The following is a 22,541-nucleotide window of genomic DNA, read 5'->3' on the forward strand; positions in this document are numbered from 1 at the left end:
CACCTTTCACATTCACTGTGTTCTGTCTTATATAATCCTGAATCAAGCTGCTCCCTGTTTGCATCCCAATGTTTCTCGTTCTTTACATATGTCCCAGCTGTAGGGGGCTGTGTATCAGACCGTGGTCAAATTTAGAACACATAGAGAAGACTAAGGCACCAGTCATAGGACAGGACACCCTTTACAGTGTGTCTTAGGGGATCCCTGAGTGAACTTCACGCTGTACACTATAGAGTACAGATGCCCTTTACACCTCCTTTAAAATGTAGGCTGTTATTTTAAAGATTTAATGAGTTTCCTTTAACGTCACGTGGAATGAATGCATTATAATCCTGCCCAACGCACATTGTTAGCAATGTTTATAGGTGATCATTAATGAGGCCTCCAAACTTCAGAGCACTTGATAGCAAACAAATCAATCATTAAAGGTAGGGAGGTGGGACGAAAACTCATTAAAGTCAAACTTATGAGCAGTGCATAGTCACAGACTGCAGAGCAATTAACTCTCTGTGCTGGCTAAAAAGAGACACAAGATTTGAAATGGTCTAAGGAAACAACATAAAAGACCTGGAAAGTCTTGTCTCATAAATGGCTTTATGCACATGCAGAGTGAGGAATTATTGCTGAGCTATCCAAGGTGCTGAATGTCCTAGTTGAAGATCTGTGATAGTATGCCTGCCGATTTAAAAGCCTTATTATCATTATAACTCATTAGTCAAGTCCAGCAAACATTAAACACAAAGTATTTTAATATGGTGACAGTAAACTCGCTTTGGGTGCACGAGCGCATTAATCACTGCCTCATTTTATCGGGAGGATCCCAGTATAGATGACATATGACGTTATTGCTGGCGTACGACTGCAGCGTAATTGGGCTTATACTAAATGAATCCACATCCAATAGGCATGCAGTCCAAGCGGATATTAACGCGCTCTCCATGAGCAACCAGGGAGATATATCAAATTCACTAAATCTGTCTTATGATTCAATGCGACATTAAGTTGACGCTATTAAATTGTTGACTTGCTCGCCTTTTCAATAACATTTGAAATCCAAGATCCAAAAGTTCTGGTCGTCCTAACAGCGCATCACTTCGGAAAACTCTCCTCATCCAAACGGTGCTGGTAAGTTATTGAGTACCTTTGCAACCCTGTATATTTTGTTTATGGTATCTTAGAACTGTAACTCCTCCGTGCAAATGTCAATTTATTTTACAAAGATTATTTCAAGAAAAGTTTTAAATCAACTCATTTAACGCACGAAATACTTCTCCACACGCCAACTTAAGGATGCATTGACACTTGAATGTAATGCTTTTTAGTATGAAGTCATTTTTATATACGAAACTGTTTTTCCAGACGCCAACTTTAGGATGCATTGACACATTTAAATGTTATGCTTTTCAGTAGGCTATACGGTTGTTTTTACATAGGAATATTTTCCTCCAAACGCCAACTTTAGAATGCAATGACACATTTGAATCAATTTAATTTTTTTATTTTATTTTATTTTATTTTATTTTTAATTTTTTTTAGCATCAGACAATTAGTACGCAGTACGCACTAAAATATTTCTCCAAAAGTCACTTCTAGGGTGCATTGACACATCTGAATGAAATGCTATTAAGCATCAAGTAGTCATTACGCACGAAATGTTTCTCCAAAGTCCAACTTGAGGACGCATTGACACATTTGAAAGGAATGCTTGCCTTCATGACGCTGTATTGTATTAAATGAATTGTATATATTCTCATGCGTCTCCAACAGGGCAAAACAATGTGGCTCGCGCGAACCCTCCTCGCTATGGCACTTCTTTGCGCACCGGTTTCAAGCCTCTGCTTATCAACGTACGACCCCGAATCTAACTTTCTCTGCAACAACCAGGTGTTCTCCGAGACGAATGGTAACGGACAACCGACAAACTCCCTGCAGGACAGTGTAAACCTGCTGTATAAATCAGCGCACGCGCTTTCCTCTGAGGAGCCGCGCGAGAGGAGGACGGTACCCGCGTCCAAATACAGATTATTGAGCCAGACGCAGCTCAGGAGTAAACTCTACCGCAACAGTGCCAACAGCGACAGACGCAGTCAGGTCACTCTTTCCCTCGATGTTCCCACCAACATTATGAACATCCTCTTCAACATTGCCAAAGCCAAGAACCTGCGCGCGAAGGCGGATGACAACGCGCGCCTGCTGGCGCAGATTGGAAAGAGAAAATGAACTGTCATTGATGTCACTAACTTGACTTTAGCACATGTGTTTTTGTGACCAACGGAGGCATGTTATCTCTAATTTAATATTGTAATAAATGTGTTTGTTTTTTTCAGTTGCATAACAATACTGCAATTGCAATTTTCAGTAATAATAGCAATACTGAAAGTACTGTAGTCTAATATGAAAATAAGTGTCTTCAACGGGTTTGCATTTATCACCCACGAAAACGCACAGTCAAATGATGTAAGAAAACAAGCTTGTTCTTGTCAGATTGGTTAAAAGATGTCAATTTGAAAGTTTTCCCCCCTCATATTTTCATGGATGGATTAATTTACTCTATTAAGAAGGGTATTATTTTAAAATTGGCTTATTACTGCAGTGGGACTCGTCACATTTGAAAATAATTATTTGTCTATTTCAAAGCACAAACTTCAAAGGGACATATGATTGGAGGATCAAATTGCGGATCAGAGGGAAATGCGACATATTCCGCAGTTCTCTTTCATGACTCCCCATTCATTTACACACATATGTGATCCAAGTCTGTTATTCACAGATGAAAGTTGACGTGATTATTACTGAAAATTACTCCTTTTCATTGATTAAGATACACGACTGGAGGGGTTACATATGTCTGAGGATGATTACGTTCTGAAAACTTTGGGTTGATTAGCCGATGGTTGAATATTTTTGTACTGAATATAATAATAATATTTTATTTTATTTATTTATTTATTTTTGTGGATAAAGAAAAGCAAATTAAATCAAAAGTCCATTCGAAGCATTTGATGTGATCACAGATCATTTCTTTGTATTACACATAAAAAACTGCATAGACAGATTCTGTGTTTGCCATTAGCCTATTATCTCTGTCAAGTGAATGTATGAAATATGGGATTAGTTTCACGTGATGTTAAAATTCTCTTTTTCATATACAAAACTCAACAGAGCATTGGAATAGGACAAATATTAAAAATGACTAGGCCTATTAAAAATCCAAATTCTAATAAACAGTCCCTAATATTGTGTAGGTCCCCTCGTGCAGACAAAACAGCGCCAACCTGCAGCTCATAATATATTCTGAGATGATATACAGAAATACTCAAACCAGCCAGTCTGGCACCAACAATCATGCCACGGTCCAAATCACTGAGATCACATTTTTTCCCCATTCTGATGGTTGATGTGAACATTAACTGAAGCTCCTGACCCATATCTGCATGATTTTATGCACTGCACTGCTGCCACATGATTGGCTGATTAGATAATCACATGGATGATTGTTGGTACCAGACAGGCTGGTTTGAGTATTTCTGTAACTGCTGATCTCCTGGGATTTTCATGCACAAAAGTCTCTAGAATTTACTCTGAATGGTGCCAAAAACAAAAAACATCCAGTGAGCAGCAGTTCTGTGGATGGAAACGCCTTGTTGATGAGAGAGGTCAACAGAGAATGGCCAGACTGGTTCAAACTGTCAAAGTCTACGGTAACTCCGATAACCGCTTTGTACAAGTGTGGTGAGAAGAGTATCATCTCAGAATGCTATTTTGAGATGCGGGTTGGCGCTGTTTTGGCAGCACAAGGGGGACCTATACAATATTAGGCAGGTGGTTTAAATGTTGTGGCTGACCAGTGTGTGTGTGTGTGTGTGTGTGTGTGTGTGTGTGTGTGTGTGTGTGTGTGTATGTGTGTATATATATATATATATATATATATATATATATATATATATACAGTACTGTGCAAAAGTCTTAGGCACATAAGATGTTTCATAAAAGCATTTGTCTTAAGATGGTTATTTATATCTTCATCTTTAGTGTGTCAATAGGAAATATAAATGTTAGACTCCCAAACATAACTTTTGCAAATAGAAAAGATTATAACAGAAGAACAGGGAGCCCTGCAATAGATGTCATGGCCCCCACAAAGCCCCCCAGTAAACATCGTGTCAGTCTGAGATTACAAAAAAGAGACAGAAGCAATTGAGACAGCCTAAATAGATAGAAGAACTGTGGCGAATTCTCCAAGAAACTCGGAACATCCTATCTGCCAACAACCAAGAAAAACTGTGTCCAGGTGTACCTAGGAGAATTGGTGCTGTTTTAAAGGCAAAGGTGGTCACACCGAATATTGATTTAGCTTTTTTATGTTTACTGGACTTTGTATGACATTAAATGATAAATGAAAACTATTTATGGCATTATTTTTGAAGACATCCTCACTATGCAACATTTTTCACAAGTGCCTAAAACTTTTACACAGTACTATATATATACAGTATATACAGTATCTCAGTGTCAGAAATGAACTTTTACATTAAGGGGCGATTTGATTTTTTTCAGGGGCAATTTTTTTTCGAACCACATAAAACATGAACTGTGTCTCATCCATTTATGTAAAATCCTTAAATTTATAAATTCATTCTCAAGACTGAGAATGTATTAGCCTACCGCTTACCCTTAAAAGTAAATCAACATCAGCTCATATTTTTATATATAATATATTAAATGTTACAGATAAAAACAGCATAATTTTTGCTGTGTAATTTTTTTCACCCACATTTAGAATTTTTGGGGGGCATTTTTGCAATGAGCCCTCCATAATTTCTGAATATTAATACAGTATATACCTTTTTATAGACTCAATTTCGTATATATATATATATATATATATATATATATATATATATATATATATATATATATATATATATATATATATATAAACAGTTTCACACATTTAAAAGAAGCAGAATTTTAGTACAGAGAAAGCCTTCAGGACTTTTAAATTTAGACTTTTATTTTGAAGTGTGATCAGGGTGGGCGCCATCTTCAAACCTGCCAGCTCACAATACACGTCATACTGGTTGACATGGAGGAAGAAGCGTGAACGACTGACTGATCATCTCGTTTACTGCTTTCCAACATTCTGCAAAATGATCAAGAAATTCGACAAGAAGGACGAGGAGTCGGGTAAAATCATTAAACATCATTAAAACCACACTGATACGTTATAAAATCAATATGTTGTACATAGCTTTTTTCCGTGGCTGAAAGTATCTTAGTTGTTTTGCTACGGATGAGCGTCTGCAGGCCACTGCACAACATCTGCAAATGAAATATAACTCTTAGTTAACACTACATTTTATGTGCATGTCTCACTTTTATACGTAATTCTGTCTTTGAGTGGAAGATTAACCAGTAGCAGATGTTTGATTTTGGAGTAACCAGTGAAATGAGTTTATGTACTGTACAAGGTTAATGTGCTAACAGCTGTGTTTATTTATACGGACAATATGGTTACGTTTAAATATAAGAGAAAGAAGATTCATCAACAACAACATTTGTTTTGTTTTGTTTTGTTTTGTTTTGTTTTGTTTTCTCAATAAGCCTTGTTTTTCATATATTCGACGGGAATTTCTAATTTAAGGTAGACACAATTATATACATGGCTAAAGTGAACGTATTCTCTTTTCGGATTTTTTTTTCACTCTTGTAACAGCAGACTATAAGTTTTTATTTTTATTGTTTTTTTTTTTTTTTTGTTTGTTTTGTTTTTTTTCCCCTAAAGTATGCTTTTAATTTATGTGACTAATATTTCCGTTTGAAATGTTGAATGCAGGGCTGCGAGTCACACATAGATGTCGCTCTTTCCCATTCTTCCGAATGTGATTGCTAAGAAATGCCGTTATGTGCACGATATAACTTTAGTTTTTCTGAATATAGTCTTGATTCGGTTAGATGACCGCTGTGTCTGATGCTCTGTTGTGATGATATTTAGGAAGTGGCTCGAACCCGTTTCAGCATCTGGAGAAGAGTGCTGTACTACAGGAGGTGAGTTTGAGGCATCTTAAAAGTAGATTGTTCACAGACACATTTATGGACACTCTAGATTTGAATGAGTATTTGTTTCAAAGGCTCGGATCTTCAATGAAACTCCCATCAATCCAAGAAGATGTCTGCACATCCTGACGAAGATCATCTACCTGCTCAACCAGGTCAGTGGTCACATCTGGCAGCTTTTAATGTGTCAGTTTTCTGCTGCTCTCAATGGAGACTTACACTTTCCTTGTTACAGGGTGAACACTTTGGAACCACAGAGGCCACTGAAGCTTTCTTTGCTATGACAAGACTGTTCCAGTCTAATGATGTAAGAAACGTTATTTACAGCTCTGTTAACTGATTAATACATAAGTGATTGAATTGATAATAATTTAATGTTAATAGTGTGTGTGTTTGTGCAGAGAATTAATTTTTATATGAAGGTGGTAGTGTGTGTGTATATACAGTGCATCCGGAAAGTATTCACAGCGCTTCACTTTTTCCACATTTTGTTATGTTACAGCCTTATTCCAAAATGGATTAAATTCATTATTTTCCTCAAAATTCTACAAACAATACCTCATAATGACAACGTGAAAGAAGTTTGTTTGAAATCTTTGCAAATTTATTAAAAATAAAAAAAATGGAAAAAATCACATGTACATAAGTATTCACAGCCTTTGCTCAATACTTTGTTGAAGCACCTTTGGCACCAATTACAGCCTCAAGTCTTTGAGTATGATGCTACAAGCGCTGTGAATACTTTCCGGATGCACTGTGTGTATATATATATATATATATATATATATATATATATATATATATATATATATATATATATATATATATATATATCAATCACACACACACATGTGTATGTGTGATTATATATATATATATATATATATATATATATATATATATATATATATATATACACAAACTCGACGCATATTTTAAACAAGATTTTGGAAAGATTTCTCATTTTTATCCCATTGGAAAACATTATTGTCAATGTTTTCAAAAGTTTTGAAACACTTACTCATTCTTTATTATAATTTTTTTTTCTCCACATTTCAGAATAATAGTAAAGTCATCAAAACTATGGAATAACATAAATGGAACTATGGGAATTATGTTGTGACTAAACAAAATCCAAAATAAATCAAAACTGTGTTATATTTTAACATCTTCAAAGTAGTCACCCTTTGTCTAGAATTTGCAGACATGTACTCTTGACATTTTCTCGACCATCTTCTTGAGGTATCACCCTGGGATGCTTTTTAAACAATATTGAAGGAGATCCCATCTATGTTGGGCACTTATTGGCTGCTTTTCTTTATTATTTGGTCCAAGTGATCAATTTCAAAAACTTGCGGCAACCACGCTCAATTCACCGTGCGCCCCACCGAGAACAAACCACATTATAGCGACCACGAGGAGATTACCCCATGTGACTCTACCCTCCCTAGCAACCGGGTCAATTTGGTTGCTTAGGAGACCTGGCTGGAGTCACTCAGCACTCCCTGGGATTCTAACTAGCGAACTCCAGGGGTGGTAGCCAGCGTATTTTACCACTGAGCTACCCAGGCCCCCCAAACTTTTTGTTTTTTAAAAAAATGTTAGTTTTATAATGAAATAAATTAATATGGTGGCACAATTATATTTTTGTCTACAAAACTAATTTCAAACATTTAAGCATATGCCTTCAGATCAAAAGATTTTTAAGATCATGAGAAACATTTCGGTCAAGTGTTTCAGAACAAAACCTTTTCATAGATATGTTCCAGGTTCAATACAAGTTAAGCTCAATCGACAGCATTTGTTGCATAATATTGATTACCACAAAAATAAATTTTGACTCGTCCCTCTTTCTTTAAAAAAAAAGCAAAAATCTGGTTTTCAATGAGACACAATGCAAGTGAACGGGGGCCAATTTTTGAACATTAAAATACTCACTTTTTCAAAAGTATAGCCACATGATCAATACGCATGTAAACATGATTTTAGTGTGATAATCACTTACCTTTCCTGTGTAAAATTATATGATGATGTAGTCAACAAAACATAAATCCCAAAAATGGCTGTAAAAATTACAGTATAAAGAACTTTACAGCTTAAATAATACATGAGTTTCGACAGATTTAATGTAAGTGCTTTTATAAAATTATATGCTTCACAATTCTGCATTTAAACTCTCCAAAAATTGGCCCCATTCCATTGTAAGTACCTCACTGTTACCCAATAAAATAAATCGTGCTACGTCATTGACTCATGAATATGCATGTTGTTGAGGGTATGAGATTTATTTTTGAATGACAATTTCATTTTTTCTTCCAACATTTTATAGCAAACACTGAGGAGGATGTGTTACCTGACCATAAAGGAGATGGCCAACATCTCAGAGGATGTGATCATTGTCACAAGCAGGTGATAAGCTATTTTAGTACTATGGTAACATTTTAAGGTTTTTACTGAAACATACAAAATATAAAGCATATTTGCTCATGCTGCTGATATGACCACTCATATCAGATATACAGTTGTGCTCAAAAGTTTGCATACCTTTGGAGAATTGGTAATATATGTACCATTTTTAAAGAAAACATGAGTGAGCAGGCAAAACACATTTCTTTTATTTCTTATGGGATTCATATTCAACTGTAGGTTATAACAGAATGGCACAATCAGAAAACAAAACATGGCAACAAAGAAAAAAATGAAATGACCCCTGTACAAAAGTCTGCATACCCTTAGTTCCTAATACTGTATATTGCCCCCTTTAGCATCAATGACAGCGTGCAGTCTTTTGTAATAGTTGTCTATGAGGTCCCAAATTCTTGCAGGTGGTATAGCTGCCCATTCGTCTTGGCAAAATGCCTCCAGGTCATGCAAAGTCTTTGGTCGTCTTGCATGAACCACACGTTTGAGATCTCCCCAGAGTGGCTCGATGATATTAAGGTCAGGAGACTGTGATGGTCATTCCAGAACCTTCACCTTTTTCTGCTGTAACCACTGGAGGGTCAACTTGGCCTTGTGCTTAGGGTCATTGTCGTGCTGGAAAGTCCAAGAGCGTCCCATGCGCAGCTTTCGTGCAGAAGAATGCAAATTGTCTGCCAGTATTTTCTGATAACATGCTGCATTCATCTTGCCATCAATTTTCACAAGATTCCCGTGCCTTTAGACCTCACACATCCCTCTGCAAACATAGCACATATGGTTGTGACCATAAAGCTCTATTTTGGTCTCGTCACTCCAAATTACAGTGTGCCAGAAGCTGTGAGGCGTCAAGGTGTTGTCGGGTGTATTGTAACCGGGCTTTTTTGGGGCATTGGCGCAGTAAAGGCTTCTTTCTGGCAACTCGACCATGCAGCTCATTTTTGTTCACGTATTTTTGTATTGTGCGCCTTGAAACAACCACACCGTCTTTTTCCAGAGCAGCCTGTATTTCTCCTGAGGTTACCTGTGGGTTTTTCTTTGTATCCTGAACAATTCTTCTGACAGTTGTGGCTGAAATCTTTCTTGGTCTACATGACCTTGGCTTGGTATCAAGAGATCCCCGAATTTTCCACTTCTTATAAAGTGATTGAACAGAACTGACTGGCATTTTCAAGGCTTTGGATATCTTTCTATATCCTTTTCCATCTTTATAAAGTTCCATTTTCTTGTTACGCAGGTCTTTTGACAGTTCTTTTTCTGCTCCCCATGGCTCAGTATCTAGCCTGCTTAGTGCATCCACGTGAGAGCTAACAAACTCATTGACTATTTATACACAGACACTAATTGCAATTTAAAAAGCCACAGGTGTGGGAAATTAACCTTTAATTGCCATTTAAACCTGTGTGTGTCACCTTGTGTGTCTGTAACAAGGCCAAACATTCAAGGGTATGAAAACTTTTGATCAGGGCCATTTGGGTGATTTCTGTTATCATTATGATTTAAAAAGGAGCCAAACAACTATGTGATAATAAATGGCTTCATATGATCACTATCCTTAAATAAAAGACATTTTCTTTGCATGATCAGTCATATTTTCAAAATCAATGCCAAAATTTTACAATTTCTGCCAGGGTATGCAAACTTTTGAGCACAACTGTGTGTATGTATATATATATATATATATATATATATATATATATATATATATATATATATATATAATGTTGTTTTGTTTTTGTCTCAGCTTGACTAAGGACATGACTGGTAAAGAGGATGTGTACAGAGGCCCAGCGATCAGAGCTCTCTGCAGGATCACTGATGTGAGTCATAACTGTGTGATCTGCATTTGTCTGTGCACAGGAGTATTTTAATTTGTTATTGGTGAGCAACAAACTGTATGTAAACCGTTCAACCACACTAAGGTAATGGCATGTCTCTGACTATGTCTGCTGCAGCCTTTCTGTATCATTGATTTATTTCCAAATTCCTTGGTAATGGTCCCATTATGGAAGTATGGTAACTGTGACCTGTTCCATCTTTTCCATCAGACCACCATGCTGCAGGCTATTGAAAGATACATGAAACAGGCCATCGTGGACAAAGTGCCCAGTGTCTCCAGCTCTGCATTGGTCTCCTCACTGGTATGATAAATTACTGATTGTTTAAAGGGACAGTTCACTATAAAATGAAAATTCTCTCTTCATTTACTTACCCTCGTGCCATCCCAGATGTGTTTGACTTTCTTTCTTCAGAATATTTTTGCTCTGTTGGCCCATTTAATGCTAATGAATGGTGACCAAAACTTTGAAGCTCTAGAAAGCACATTAAGGCAGCATTAAAGTAATCCATACTTTATCAGATGTTTAATCCATGTCTTGTAAAAGAACACGTGAAAAATCACATGTGAGAAATATTAAAGTTTTATTAAACCACATGGATTAAACCTCTGGAGTCATATGGATTACTTTTATGCTGCCTTTATCTGCTTTTTGGAGAATCAAAGTTTTGGATACCATTCACTTTCATTGTATGGACCTACAGAGCTGAAGTATTCTTAAGAAAATCTTCTTTTGTGTTCTGCAGAAAAAGAAAGTCACACATCTTGGATGGCATGAGGGTGAGTAAATGATGAGAGAATTTTGATTTTTGGGAGAACTATTCTTTTAAGGTCATGAATGTATTTTAAGCGTGATGGTTTCTGGATAATGTCGCCCTGTGTTTGTTCTCCTTTCTTCAGCACATGGTGAAGATGAGCTTTGATGTGGTGAAACGCTGGATCAATGAAGCTCAAGAGGCAGCTTCAAGTGATAACATCATGGTGCAGGTTTGTGAGACACACCCACTGCCTTTTATTCTGTCTGTCTCTCTTGCTCTCCGTCTTTCATTATTGAATCTTTTTCTCTCACTCCACAGTACCATGCTCTGGGTCTTCTGTACCATCTGAGGAAGAATGACCGCCTGGCTGTGACCAAGATGCTCAATAAATTCACCAAGTCTGGTCTTAAGTCTCCATTTGCATACTGCATGATGATTCGCATTGCAAGTAAACTGTTGGAAGAAACAGAGGGAGGGTACGTGTCCTGGACTTTGGGCTCTTTTATTAATGCAGAGGCATAATTTAAATTAAGTAAACTTTAGTCTTTGTATTTTGGTTTAACAGGCATGATAGCCCACTGTTTGACTTCATTGAGAACTGTTTAAGGAATAAACATGAGATGGTGGTTTATGAAGCCGCCTCCGCCATCGTTCACATGCCCAACTGTACCGCCCGCGAGTTGGCTCCTGCTGTGTCAGGTTAGTCTCTTACATAGTCTCTATTCTTGCTTTCTAACACCTCCACACACATCTAAATCTTGAGTGTTGCTTTAGCTCAATGATTTTATTCCCAGGGAACACAACCATGTTAATGAATGGATAATGGATAATTGTGTCTGCCAATGTAAACTAGATGTTAAAATTGGATTTGTCTTTCTCTTTCTGTAGTTCTCCAGCTATTTTGCAGCTCTCCCAAGGCAGCCCTGCGATATGCAGCTGTACGGACTCTTAATAAGGTCAGTTTTACCTTTTGTCTTTTGAGTAGGATTTAATTTTCTGTTCCTCATTCGGTAGAGCATGGTAGTTTGATTCCCAGGGAACACACATACTGATCAAATGTATACCTTGAAGTCACTTTGCAAAAATCAATCTACGAAATACATAAACACAAATGCAACTAGTTGCAGTATCTCTACCTACTAAATGGGGGCACCAAAGAACATGCTATTTTATGTACTAGTTTTTGCTTTTTTGGCACTTTGTTATTATAAACAATAGCCAAAATACTAATATTTTTCATTATTAACAAACTGAAAAGGAATGCCTTTTCCTCTGTGCTCACAGGTGGCGATGAAGCATCCGTCAGCGGTGACCGCGTGTAACCTAGATTTGGAGAACCTGATCACCGACTCCAACCGCAGCATTGCCACCCTGGCCATCACCACCCTGCTGAAGACCGGCAGCGAGAGCAGCGTGGACCGCCTCATGAAGCAGATCTCGTCCTTTGTGTCTGAGATCTCTGATGAATTTAAGGTGACTGAACCTGACAGAAATCTTGGTCAGATCAGAGAACAAACATCTGTTCTTATAAATTCTGTACTAGAGAGTGTATGTTTTTGATCCCAGTTGCTGCTGCACTAAATGCTTATAAAGCATTACCTTAAAGGGATAGTTCACCCAAAAATGAAAATTCTTTAATTTATAAACCTATATGACTTTCTGGCATACTGAATTATTTCAGGAACATTGTCAGAAGTGAATATATGTGTTATACTTCTCTTTCCTAGAGCTAAACAATGTTTATGTTTCAGGTGGTGGTGGTCCAGGCCATTAGCGCCCTGTGCCAAAAGTATCCCAGGAAGCACAGCGTGATGATGAACTTCCTTTCCAACATGCTGAGAGATGATGTAAGTTCATTTAAGGACGTCCTTTCCTCTATTGTTACACTGTAATCTGTCTCGGTCATAATACGTTTAATGTGCTAATCCACACGACCAGCAGTGTGTGTTGAGTTTGGATTTTCTCTGATACTCCTCAGACCTCTTAAGTCATGGCTTAATTATGTTATATATTAGTGCCAGAATTCATGGACGTAGATCATGCTGTATTTTTTAAACATTATTAATAAGTAAGAAATACGAATTTTCACTTTTTTATTTTATTCCATTCTTCTCTAGGGTGGTTTTGAGTACAAGCGAGCCATCGTGGACTGTATCATCAGCATCATAGAGGAGAACCCAGAGAGTAAGGAGACTGGCCTGGCCCACTTGTGTGAATTTATCGAGGACTGTGAACACACCGTCCTGGCCACTAAGATTCTCCACCTGTTGGGGAAGGAGGGGCCGCGCACCCCCACGCCCTCCAAATATATCCGCTTCATCTTCAACCGAGTGGTGCTGGAGAGTGAGGCAGTGCGGGCTGGTGAGTAATTAGGGGTGGGTAAAAGTATTGTTTTCTTCATTTGATTGATCTCGATATTGATTCTTAAATCACAAGATCGATCTTTCACTCAATGTGCGACCCTCCACTACAGCGAGAGGAAATCACTCGCATTTGTAACCAAATTTCGCGCTATACGACTAAAGTGACTAAAGTTTCACTCACCAGTAATTGTGTAGTTTAGTTGTGAAGTGTTCAGCAGTGAGATCCTTTCACAGTGTGTTGAGAGTAAAAGTGTAATGTGTGTCCAAGACGAGATCCACGCAACCCATTTGTCATTGAAAAGTTTCTTTTAATACCCTTTCTGTTCTTTACAGTCAGTTGCTGATCAAAAATAACAGAATTTTTTTTTTTTTTTTTTTTTTACATCTAATCATGCATCGCACAGATGAGATAAAGCCATCCGAGTCCTCTCTAGTTAACATGCACTCATTTAAAGGCTGTTAACAGAAATGCAGTTTTTTGTTAAAGAGACAGTACCGGTTTTAGCACGTGTTCAACAAATCTATATATATATATATATATATATGTATATATATATATATAGTACAAATTATGAAATGTAACAAATACATAACACAAATAATGTATGAAATATAATATTTATTGAATGAATACAGCTATTTGTTCATTTAAAAAAAAAAAAGCCAAAATGTGACAAATGATGACATTTAATAATATATAATTAGTCAAATTAATATTTTCCTAATGTACCCCGTTAAAAGGTCCCCTGTACTGTATAATTAACAGCATTAGCTGGAAGATCATTTATTTTATATGTAAAAGCAAAAGGGACATTATAACTGAAATAAACCCATATGAATCGATATTGAATCGCATTGAATTCGCAATCACATTGAATCAAGAGCTTGTGAATCTGAATCGAGAATGAGTAATCATGCATGACCTTCATCCTGGGCTCTAACCTTGTGTTTCACCTCAAGATGACTTGCAGTCTGACTGCAAGTATTATTCATTTTAATCTGGGGTGGTAATATTAACCTAGTTCCATAAACTCACTAATGAGTTTACTAGACTCACTAACTTCTGCTGTGACACTCCTCTCACATTTTCTTTCTTCAAAGCCGCTGTCAGTGCACTGGCGAAGTTTGGGGCTCAGAACGACGACCTGCTGCCCAGTGTACTGGTCCTTATGCAGAGGTATGCCTCCGCTGATAGAAAGTGTGTTTGAAGGGAATAGTGGTGGGGGGCGATATACTGGTATTGTTTGAGTAACTTTTCATTTGCGATTAATGCAAAACCGTAGTGAATGGGCGTTCCAATCACCACAAGACGGAGGAAGAGCTTGTTAAAGGGATAGTTCGACCAAAAATAAAAATTCTCTCATCATTTACTCATCCTCATGCCATCCCAGATGTGTAGGAAATTCTCTCTTCAGCAGAACACAAAGAATTTCAGAAGAATATTTCAGCTCTGTAGGTCCATACAATGCAAGTGAATGGTGGCCAGACCTTTGTAGCTCCAAAAATCACATAAAGGAAATATAAAAGTAATCCATAAGACTCCAGTGGATCAAGCCATATCTTCACAAAATATAATAGGTGTGGGTGAGAAACAGATCAAAATATTAGTCCATTTTTTACTCTAAATCTTCACTTTTACATATGAAAGTCACAAGTGGTGCCTGTTTAGTTTTATTTTCACATCTCAGGAATTATTAATTGTGGATTGAAATAAATAAAATCTTTTTTTTATATATACATTTGGTTCATTGCATCAAATTTCTTTTGATGGCCTGACATTGAGGACCTCTCATTACTTTTTTTTACAAACACATTTTTGCCCTTATATTGCCTAGGGCTGAAAGATTTGGACACGCATTAAATTGTGATTATTTTGATCTAGAAAGAATATTTACACTCGAGTCCTCTTAAAAAGAACCAAACTAAATAAATAAATCAGTGAAATGGGGGAAAAAACCCCATCACATTGCATCTGTCCGATGTGTATATTTGTTTTGTCAAATTTTGCCTCACTTTTCATAAATTTTTTGAAACCTGTTCAACTTGAAAATGATATTATTGTAATACAGTAATAACAATGTTAAGAAATAATATTAATATATTAAATATATATTATATATTAAATACATTATTATAAAAATTATAAATTATGAATCATTATTCTATAGTAATTTGTTTCTTTTAATCATTTCTTAACTTGCTTGTGGCACTGCTATGCGTAAACCATAAAGCTTTTATTATGGTGGAAAACTGAAGGAAAAGTAAGCACAGCGTAGTTCTAGCGGGAAGACTAGCAGCTGTACATCATCGCACCATTAGCTAGGTAACTCCTAGCCAATCACATGTAAGCCATTGCTTTATAAGTCTGCTCACAATCTATCACATTGCTGTTTCAATGTGCTAACACGGCAACCTCCACCACCACAAGTTGAGTCCCATCCTGCACGGGGATAGGCTCCTCGCCCCTGCCTCCTATCTCCTGCAGGATATGACGGTTCTGAGCCAGACGGGGCTTACGCCAAAGAGAGGCATTATATTTCTGTTTTATATTCATCAAATAAATGTCATCTTAAATTTCACTCAAGTCTGCGAGTCTTCCTGATAGAACTAATGTTTCTGTTGTTTGCAGTAGGATTGACAACAGCCTTTTAATGCAGTAAAATGCTCTCATCTCCCTTTCTGTCTACAAATAAAACCCGGTGTCATGGGGTTATTTTAGATTTGGATAGTAAATTGTTGCGGCCAAACATGGAGGTATGTGACATTATGCAAATGTGCAATTAAAGTAATTTGGAGCGCTGTAAATATAATGCGCATGTTAGCAAACCGAATGGAACTCGGAGCACATCAGTCACTCAGTGCTCCAGATATATAGAATTTGTGTGTATCGGGCACGGAACCGCTCTGAAACCACTGAAAACACATGTAATACAATGACCCCGTTTACTGTACATGTATTTAGGAAAGTACTGCACACTACAGACAAAACATTTGCACACAAAAGCGCAGCACAGCGGGCAGCACGTTCAAACTACTTATTTAAATCACAGCCCTTGTGGTTTTCATTGGGTCATATTGTGATTTCGATCTATTTTGATAAAGCGCTCAGCACAAATATTGCCCAGGGGAATGTCTTAAAGATACAGATTTACTTAAGTGTGTGTCTTTTGACAGGTGCATGGTGGACAGTGATGATGAGGTGAGAGACAGAGCCACATTCTACGTGAACGTCCTTCAGCAGAAACAGAAGGCCCTGAATGCTGCTTATATCTTCAATGGTGAGGGTTTGTGTTATAGAGGTTGTCTTGAAATTCAAGAGTATTTTGTTGTGGATGTTTAAGGATTCAGGTTAGTGTTTTTTTGTTTTTTTTTTTTTTTTGCACCTGATCTGATTTACAGTACTGTGCAAAAGTTTTAGGCACTTGTGAAAAATGTTGCATAATGAGTTGTCATTTATCACTTAATGTCATACAAAGTCCAGTAAACATAAAAAACCTAAATCAATATTTGGTGTGACCACCTTTGCCTTTAAAACAGCACCAATTCTCCTAGGTACACCTGGACACAGTTTTTCTTGGTTGTTGGCAGATAGGATGTTCCAAGCGTCTTGGAGAATTCGCCACAGTTCTTCTATCTATTTAGGCTGTCTCAATTGCTTCTGTCTCTTTATGTAATCTCAGACTAAAACGATGTTCAGTGGGGGGCTTTGTGGGGGCCATGATATCTGTTGCAGGGCTCCCTGTTCTTCTGTTCTAATCTTTTCTATTTGCAAAAGTTATGTTTGGGAGTCTAACATTTATATTTCCTATTGACACATTAAAACTGAAGATATAAATAACCATCTTAAGACAAATGCTTTTGTGAAACATCTTATGTGCCTAAGACTTTTGCACAGTACTGTACTTGACATGGTTGAATACATTTTCCTGCATAAATTTATGGTAATTTAAGATTGGTGTGCACATTAAAGATGTCTTGGTTGAACAATGGTTGTTGAACGGATTGTTCACAGGTCTGTCTGTGTCCGTTCCTGGACTGGAGAAGTCCCTCCACCAGTACACCCTGGAGCCCTCGGAGAAACCGTTTGACATGAAGACTGTTCCTCTGGCAACCGCACCCATCACAGAACAGAAAACAGGTAGAGAGATGGTTAGATCTCCACATTGTTTAACTAGAACATTACTCAACATAATCCATATCAACGCAAGATATTTTCACAATCACGTATTCGCTTGAAATGTTCTTGTTTACGTTACACCATTGTTTGGCCTCAGATTAGATGTTAATCTTCCTATGTCATTAACCTTTTTGTCATAAAAACAGAATTACTCAACTGCTCAGACTGCACAAGTTCACTGCCATTTTTTTCTTCTTTGCCAGAAATCGCACCAGTGGCAACAAGCAAACTACCTGAAAAGCTTGCACCTTCACGCCAAGACATTTACCAAGGTAAAACGTGATCAGTCAAACAATGTGTGTGGGGCACCGTTATACCACTGGTGTGTTGCTGACACCAAGCAAATGTTGTCACACATCAACTGGTACGGTCACCTCGATCAATGTACCATGTGTTTGATCCATCATAAACCTCACTGATTTTTCTCCTTCTCTCTTTTCCATTTGTCTTTTCTCTCTCAGAACAACTTGCAGCCATCCCAGAATTCCAGGACCTGGGTCCCCTTTTCAAGTCGTCTGAGCCGGTTCAGCTGACAGAAGCAGAGACAGAGTATGTGGTGCGGTGCATCAAACACACTTTCGCGAATCACATGATCTTCCAGTTCGACTGCACCAACACGCTGAACGACCAGCTGCTGCAGAGGGTTCTGGTTCAGATGGAGCCATCAGAAGCCTACGAGGTGCTGCATTACGTACCTGCAACCAGCCTCCCCTACAGCCAGCCCGGCTCCTGCTACAGCCTGGTTCGGTTACCCGAGGATGACCCCACAGCAGGTCAGACAGACAATGCAGCACAAAACACCTGTTTTGTTTGTTTGGGGGTTTATTATGGAATGTTCTGGGTTAAATACAAGTGAAGCTCTATCGGAAACACACTTGCGCGAATCACATGAACAGGGTTAGGGTTGTGACATGATGTCGATTAACACAGAAAATAATTTTGACTTGTAAGGCTGTCCCAGGCCCTGTGACAAGGGTGGGCCCCATTAAGGTCCTCCTTGGTACAGCCTATTTATTGGGCCCAATAAAAAATGAAATTGTCGCAAGTCCTGTGTATATAAGCGCACAGTATGTAAAACAAAAAAAGTGTTGACAGCAAGTCGCTTACAGGGCCCTATTTTAAGACCACTATGTCTTAAGCACAGTGCTATGCAATATGCCATAAACGCAAAGTCAGTGGGCATGGCTGTGAAGTTTTGGTATATTCATGCAAGTATGCACTAAGCTTAGGCGTATGTGAGTTTACAAATATGTGTGCACAAAGCGCAAGCAATATAAATGACAGCCCATTCATAAGACATTAGAAGCTAGCGAACAAATATATATATACTTTTTATATATATATATATATATATATATATATATATATATATATATATATATATACTTCCAATTTGGAATGCCCAATTCCCACTACTTAGTAGGTCCTCATGGTGGCACGGTTACTCACCTCAGTCCGGGTGGCAGAGAACATGTCCTAGTTGCCGCCACTTCTGAGACAGTCAATCCACACTTCTTATTACGTGGCTTGTTGTGCATGACACCGTGGAGGCTTACCACGCGCCCCATTGAGAGCGAGAACCACTTGAACACACCGCGACCATGAGGAGGTTACCCCATGTGACTCTACCCTCCCTAGCAACCTGGCCAATTTGGTTGCTTAGGAGACCTGGCTGGAGTCACTCAGCACACCCTGGATTCGAACTCGCGACTCCAGGGGTGGTAGTCAGCGTCTTTACTCACTGAGCTACACAGGCCCCCTATAGAACAATATAAATATTGACCATTTATGTCTTACGTCATTTTTAAATGTCTCCTAAATTATTAAAAATGCAAGTGGAATTAAACATATTGATCTACTGACATACAACACCATGGCTATTATTAACCTCTTAAACTCCGAGCAACCCGGTACCGATTCACCTAGGGGGCGCTGATCACGAAAAACAAAATATTATGGTATTACTCAACCACTTGCTTGATTTGCACAAGTTAGGTGTCGTTTTAAAGCGTAGACTCTTATCTTTGCAATGAGTATAGCTGGTCTGACCAATTCTAAAATACTGCTTTTAAATTTGCTGATAAATTAGAACTGTTCCATTTAAAATATAATAATAATAATAAAAATCACAAATTAGCCATCACAGCAATCATCTTAAAAAAACTGTAAAAGAGATTAAAGATCACACAGCCAAGTGTTATCTATATTTGAAAAGGTCTTGATTAGTAGAATATAAAGAGCACATTTGTTTCATTCAGAGACCAAACTACTGTGAGTATTAGTGTGTGAAATCCAAATGTATTTATCAGAAATATTATAAAGAGCCTTTCCATCACATTTTGGTTTATTACTTCATGAAAAATACACATAGAAAAGAGAATGACATATCACAACATGCAGCAGGTGATACTGAATCAGTCAAGCCCTCACATCATAGATGTGTCCGATCGTTCTCATTGGATTTCTAGAGAGTGTCAGATTCCATATTTGGGCAATCCACGTGTTCAGTGTGGGGTCAATAATAGAATCAGAGTGCACACACATAGACTCAACGCACATTTTTGGAGTGATGGAATTATGGGCCAAAGTGAGGTGAAATGTTTCATATGGGATGTAGTTGATATAATTAAGTTTTTATCTATCTATCTAGCTATATAAAAACAAAAAAAATATTTGTATTCATTTTTCTGTTATTCTGTTTTAATGTTCAATAAAACACATGAATTATGGTTTGGAGAGATTTTTTGGACACTTTGATAAATAAAAGGCCACCTTGGAAACCATGGCTCCATATGCTATAACTTTGGATTGCTTTGTCCTATCAACAAATTTGGTATAGTTTTTTCCTGGTATAGTTGACATGTTGGAGAACAACACTAAAGTAAATTTTTTGAACATCCATACTTCCTGTCTAAAAGGTATTTTGTCAAACTGAATAATAATAGAAAAGTTAATGTTTTGTTTTGTGTTGTGTTGTAGCAAAAGTCTGAGCAGGTAAAAATTCCTTCAGGGTGTAAGGGGATAACTGTAATTATCGGGAACAACATTTTTTGTGCCATTGTAATTCTAGAGTTTGAACATGCACTTTGAAAGATCCTGCTGCAAATGCACACACTGAGTTTAGACGGCACTGAGAATAGATGTGGTTTTTATACGTCTAAAGCACAATGACCAGTTTTTAACTAAAATAGCAGATTGCATTTTGCGCCGCTTCATTTACATGGACCTCCCATAAATACACCCACAGATAGTGCAAGCCCTCCCACCCACACCCATTTGCATGTTGCCCTGCCATGAAAATGGATTTAGCGTTCATGAAGTAGAGCATAGGGCTGCACCTAACACGGGTACAAAAATGTAAGTCTGTGGAGCAAACATTGTATTTTTGCCCTATAGACTTCTATTGTAAACACTAAGCATCAACACTTTTTTTGTTTGTACAAAATTTAGGTAATTAACAGCATGCCGCAGGTGCTGTCAATAGAGCTTCATTTGTTTTTAACCCTGAATATTCCTTGCATGTTAAAACTGCTAGAAATATGGGTGTAATGTTCAGTCTGTTCTTAATGTTGTGTTTACAAACTTAAAATATTTTCAAGTTTTCCTTAATTTGCACCTTTGTTTGTATTTTTATGTCTCAGTCTCTTGCACGTTCAGCTGTACGATGAAATATCTAGTCCGGGACTGTGATCCGAACACAGGAGAGCCTGACGATGATGGCTATGATGATGAATATGTGGTACGTGAATTTGAAAGGCACTGCTAGAAAACTAATACAGGAAAATGTATGTGTGGTCAATCCTCACTCAATCTCTCATTTCCACCCAGCTGGAAGATTTGGAGGTGACAGTAGCTGACCATATACAGAAGGTGTTAAAGCCAAACTTTGGTGCAGCGTGGGAGGAGATCGGAGACGAGTTTGAGAAGGAAGAAACATTTGCTCTGGCCACAGTCCGAACTTTAGATGGTAAGTGATGTTTATATCCTCACGGCATAAGCTTAAACATTTGACATTTTATACCATAAAAATACTTGCATATTACATGTGTTTGATATGACAGTGGTTTTGCGGCAGGAGGTGCATTAACAGAATGTGAAATCGTCATCTCTTGAAATCTTCTGTTTGTCTTTACAGAGGCTGTAAATAACATCATCAGCTTCTTAGGCATGCAGCCCTGTGAACGCTCAGACAAAGTTCCTGAAAACAAAAACTCTCACGTTCTGTTCCTAGCTGGTATGTACTGTTTATGCAATTTGGTGAGGATGACTTAGATTTTGTTATGGGCGTTGTCTCACATGAAGGTGGAAGTGTTTCAGAAATTACACACTTCACCTTTAAATGCAATTTCAGGGTGTCTTAAATATGTATTTTCTCTTACTGCAGAAATTAATGGATTCATGTGTCATTCTGAAGGTGTTTTTAGGGGATGTCATGATGTGTTGGTGAGGTCGCGGCTGGCCTTGGCCGATGGTGTCACTATGCAGGTTACGGTTAGAAGCACAGAGGAAAGCGTTGTCGACGTCATCCTTGCATCCGTGGGTTAAATGTACAATTTTATTCCATGACCTGGTCACATGCCAATCAATCCGGGTCAATGTCCTTTTATATATATCTATATAGTAGCTCTGTCTGCTGATGTGGACTATCTGTATTAACTTCTTCCAAACCGTCTTTGTGACACAACAAAATTTGTGAAAGTTATGCCTCTTATGACTCCTCAGAAACGGCCGGTTTCTATGTTTGACCCATTACTAGTTTTGTATCTGAGAGATTTCTTAAATATTGTGCCACTTTTGATCATGTGGAAGAGATCTCACAATAATAATGTTGTCATGTTATATGGGAATGTTAAGCTTATTATACACCGTTTCATTGATAAATAAATCAGTGCAAAAACATGTAGGACTTTTGACTTGCTTTTCTGCACAAA

At 37.7% G+C, this 22,541-nt stretch overlaps 2 protein-coding genes across 2 annotated transcripts; both read left to right on the forward strand.

The window, feature by feature from the left end:
- Positions 1-874: 874 nt before the first annotated feature.
- LOC127436719 (urocortin-3-like) lies at positions 875-4,406 on the forward strand. The gene is made up of 2 exons (XM_051691035.1): positions 875-1,125; positions 1,768-4,406. Exon 2 carries the CDS (start codon positions 1,777-1,779, stop codon positions 2,218-2,220), a length of 444 nt encoding a protein of 147 aa, XP_051546995.1. The 5' UTR covers positions 875-1,125; positions 1,768-1,776; the 3' UTR covers positions 2,221-4,406.
- Positions 4,407-5,075: 669 nt separating this feature from the next.
- Positions 5,076-22,509, forward strand: LOC127437041 (coatomer subunit gamma-2-like). Its single transcript, XM_051691680.1, has 23 exons — positions 5,076-5,187; positions 5,996-6,048; positions 6,132-6,212; positions 6,293-6,364; positions 8,387-8,466; positions 10,220-10,295; positions 10,524-10,616; positions 11,213-11,299; positions 11,389-11,546; positions 11,636-11,769; positions 11,959-12,026; positions 12,355-12,543; positions 12,822-12,917; positions 13,188-13,431; positions 14,535-14,610; positions 16,608-16,711; positions 17,446-17,571; positions 17,814-17,882; positions 18,072-18,383; positions 21,252-21,349; positions 21,439-21,577; positions 21,746-21,844; positions 22,025-22,509. The coding sequence occupies exons 1-23, from the start codon at positions 5,151-5,153 to the stop codon at positions 22,153-22,155; spliced, it is 2,622 nt and encodes an 873-aa protein (XP_051547640.1). The 5' UTR covers positions 5,076-5,150; the 3' UTR covers positions 22,156-22,509.
- Positions 22,510-22,541: the final 32 nt, after the last annotated feature.

The sequence above is a fragment of the Myxocyprinus asiaticus genome, chromosome 47, assembly GCF_019703515.2.
Source record: "Myxocyprinus asiaticus isolate MX2 ecotype Aquarium Trade chromosome 47, UBuf_Myxa_2, whole genome shotgun sequence".
Lineage (NCBI taxonomy): Eukaryota > Metazoa > Chordata > Actinopteri > Cypriniformes > Catostomidae > Myxocyprinus > Myxocyprinus asiaticus.

Bases quoted from the DNA above. Each gene is read 5' to 3' on its own strand.
- LOC127436719 (XM_051691035.1), top strand. From the start codon at position 1,777: ATGTGGCTCGCGCGAACCCTCCTCGCTATGGCACTTCTTTGCGCACCG.
- LOC127437041 (XM_051691680.1), top strand. From the start codon at position 5,151: ATGATCAAGAAATTCGACAAGAAGGACGAGGAGTCGG. The intron at 17,572-17,813 runs GTAGAGAGATGG...CTTCTTTGCCAG, and splicing joins CATCACAGAACAGAAAACAG to AAATCGCACCAGTGGCAACA. The intron at 18,384-21,251 runs GTCAGACAGACA...TTTATGTCTCAG, and splicing joins CGAGGATGACCCCACAGCAG to TCTCTTGCACGTTCAGCTGT.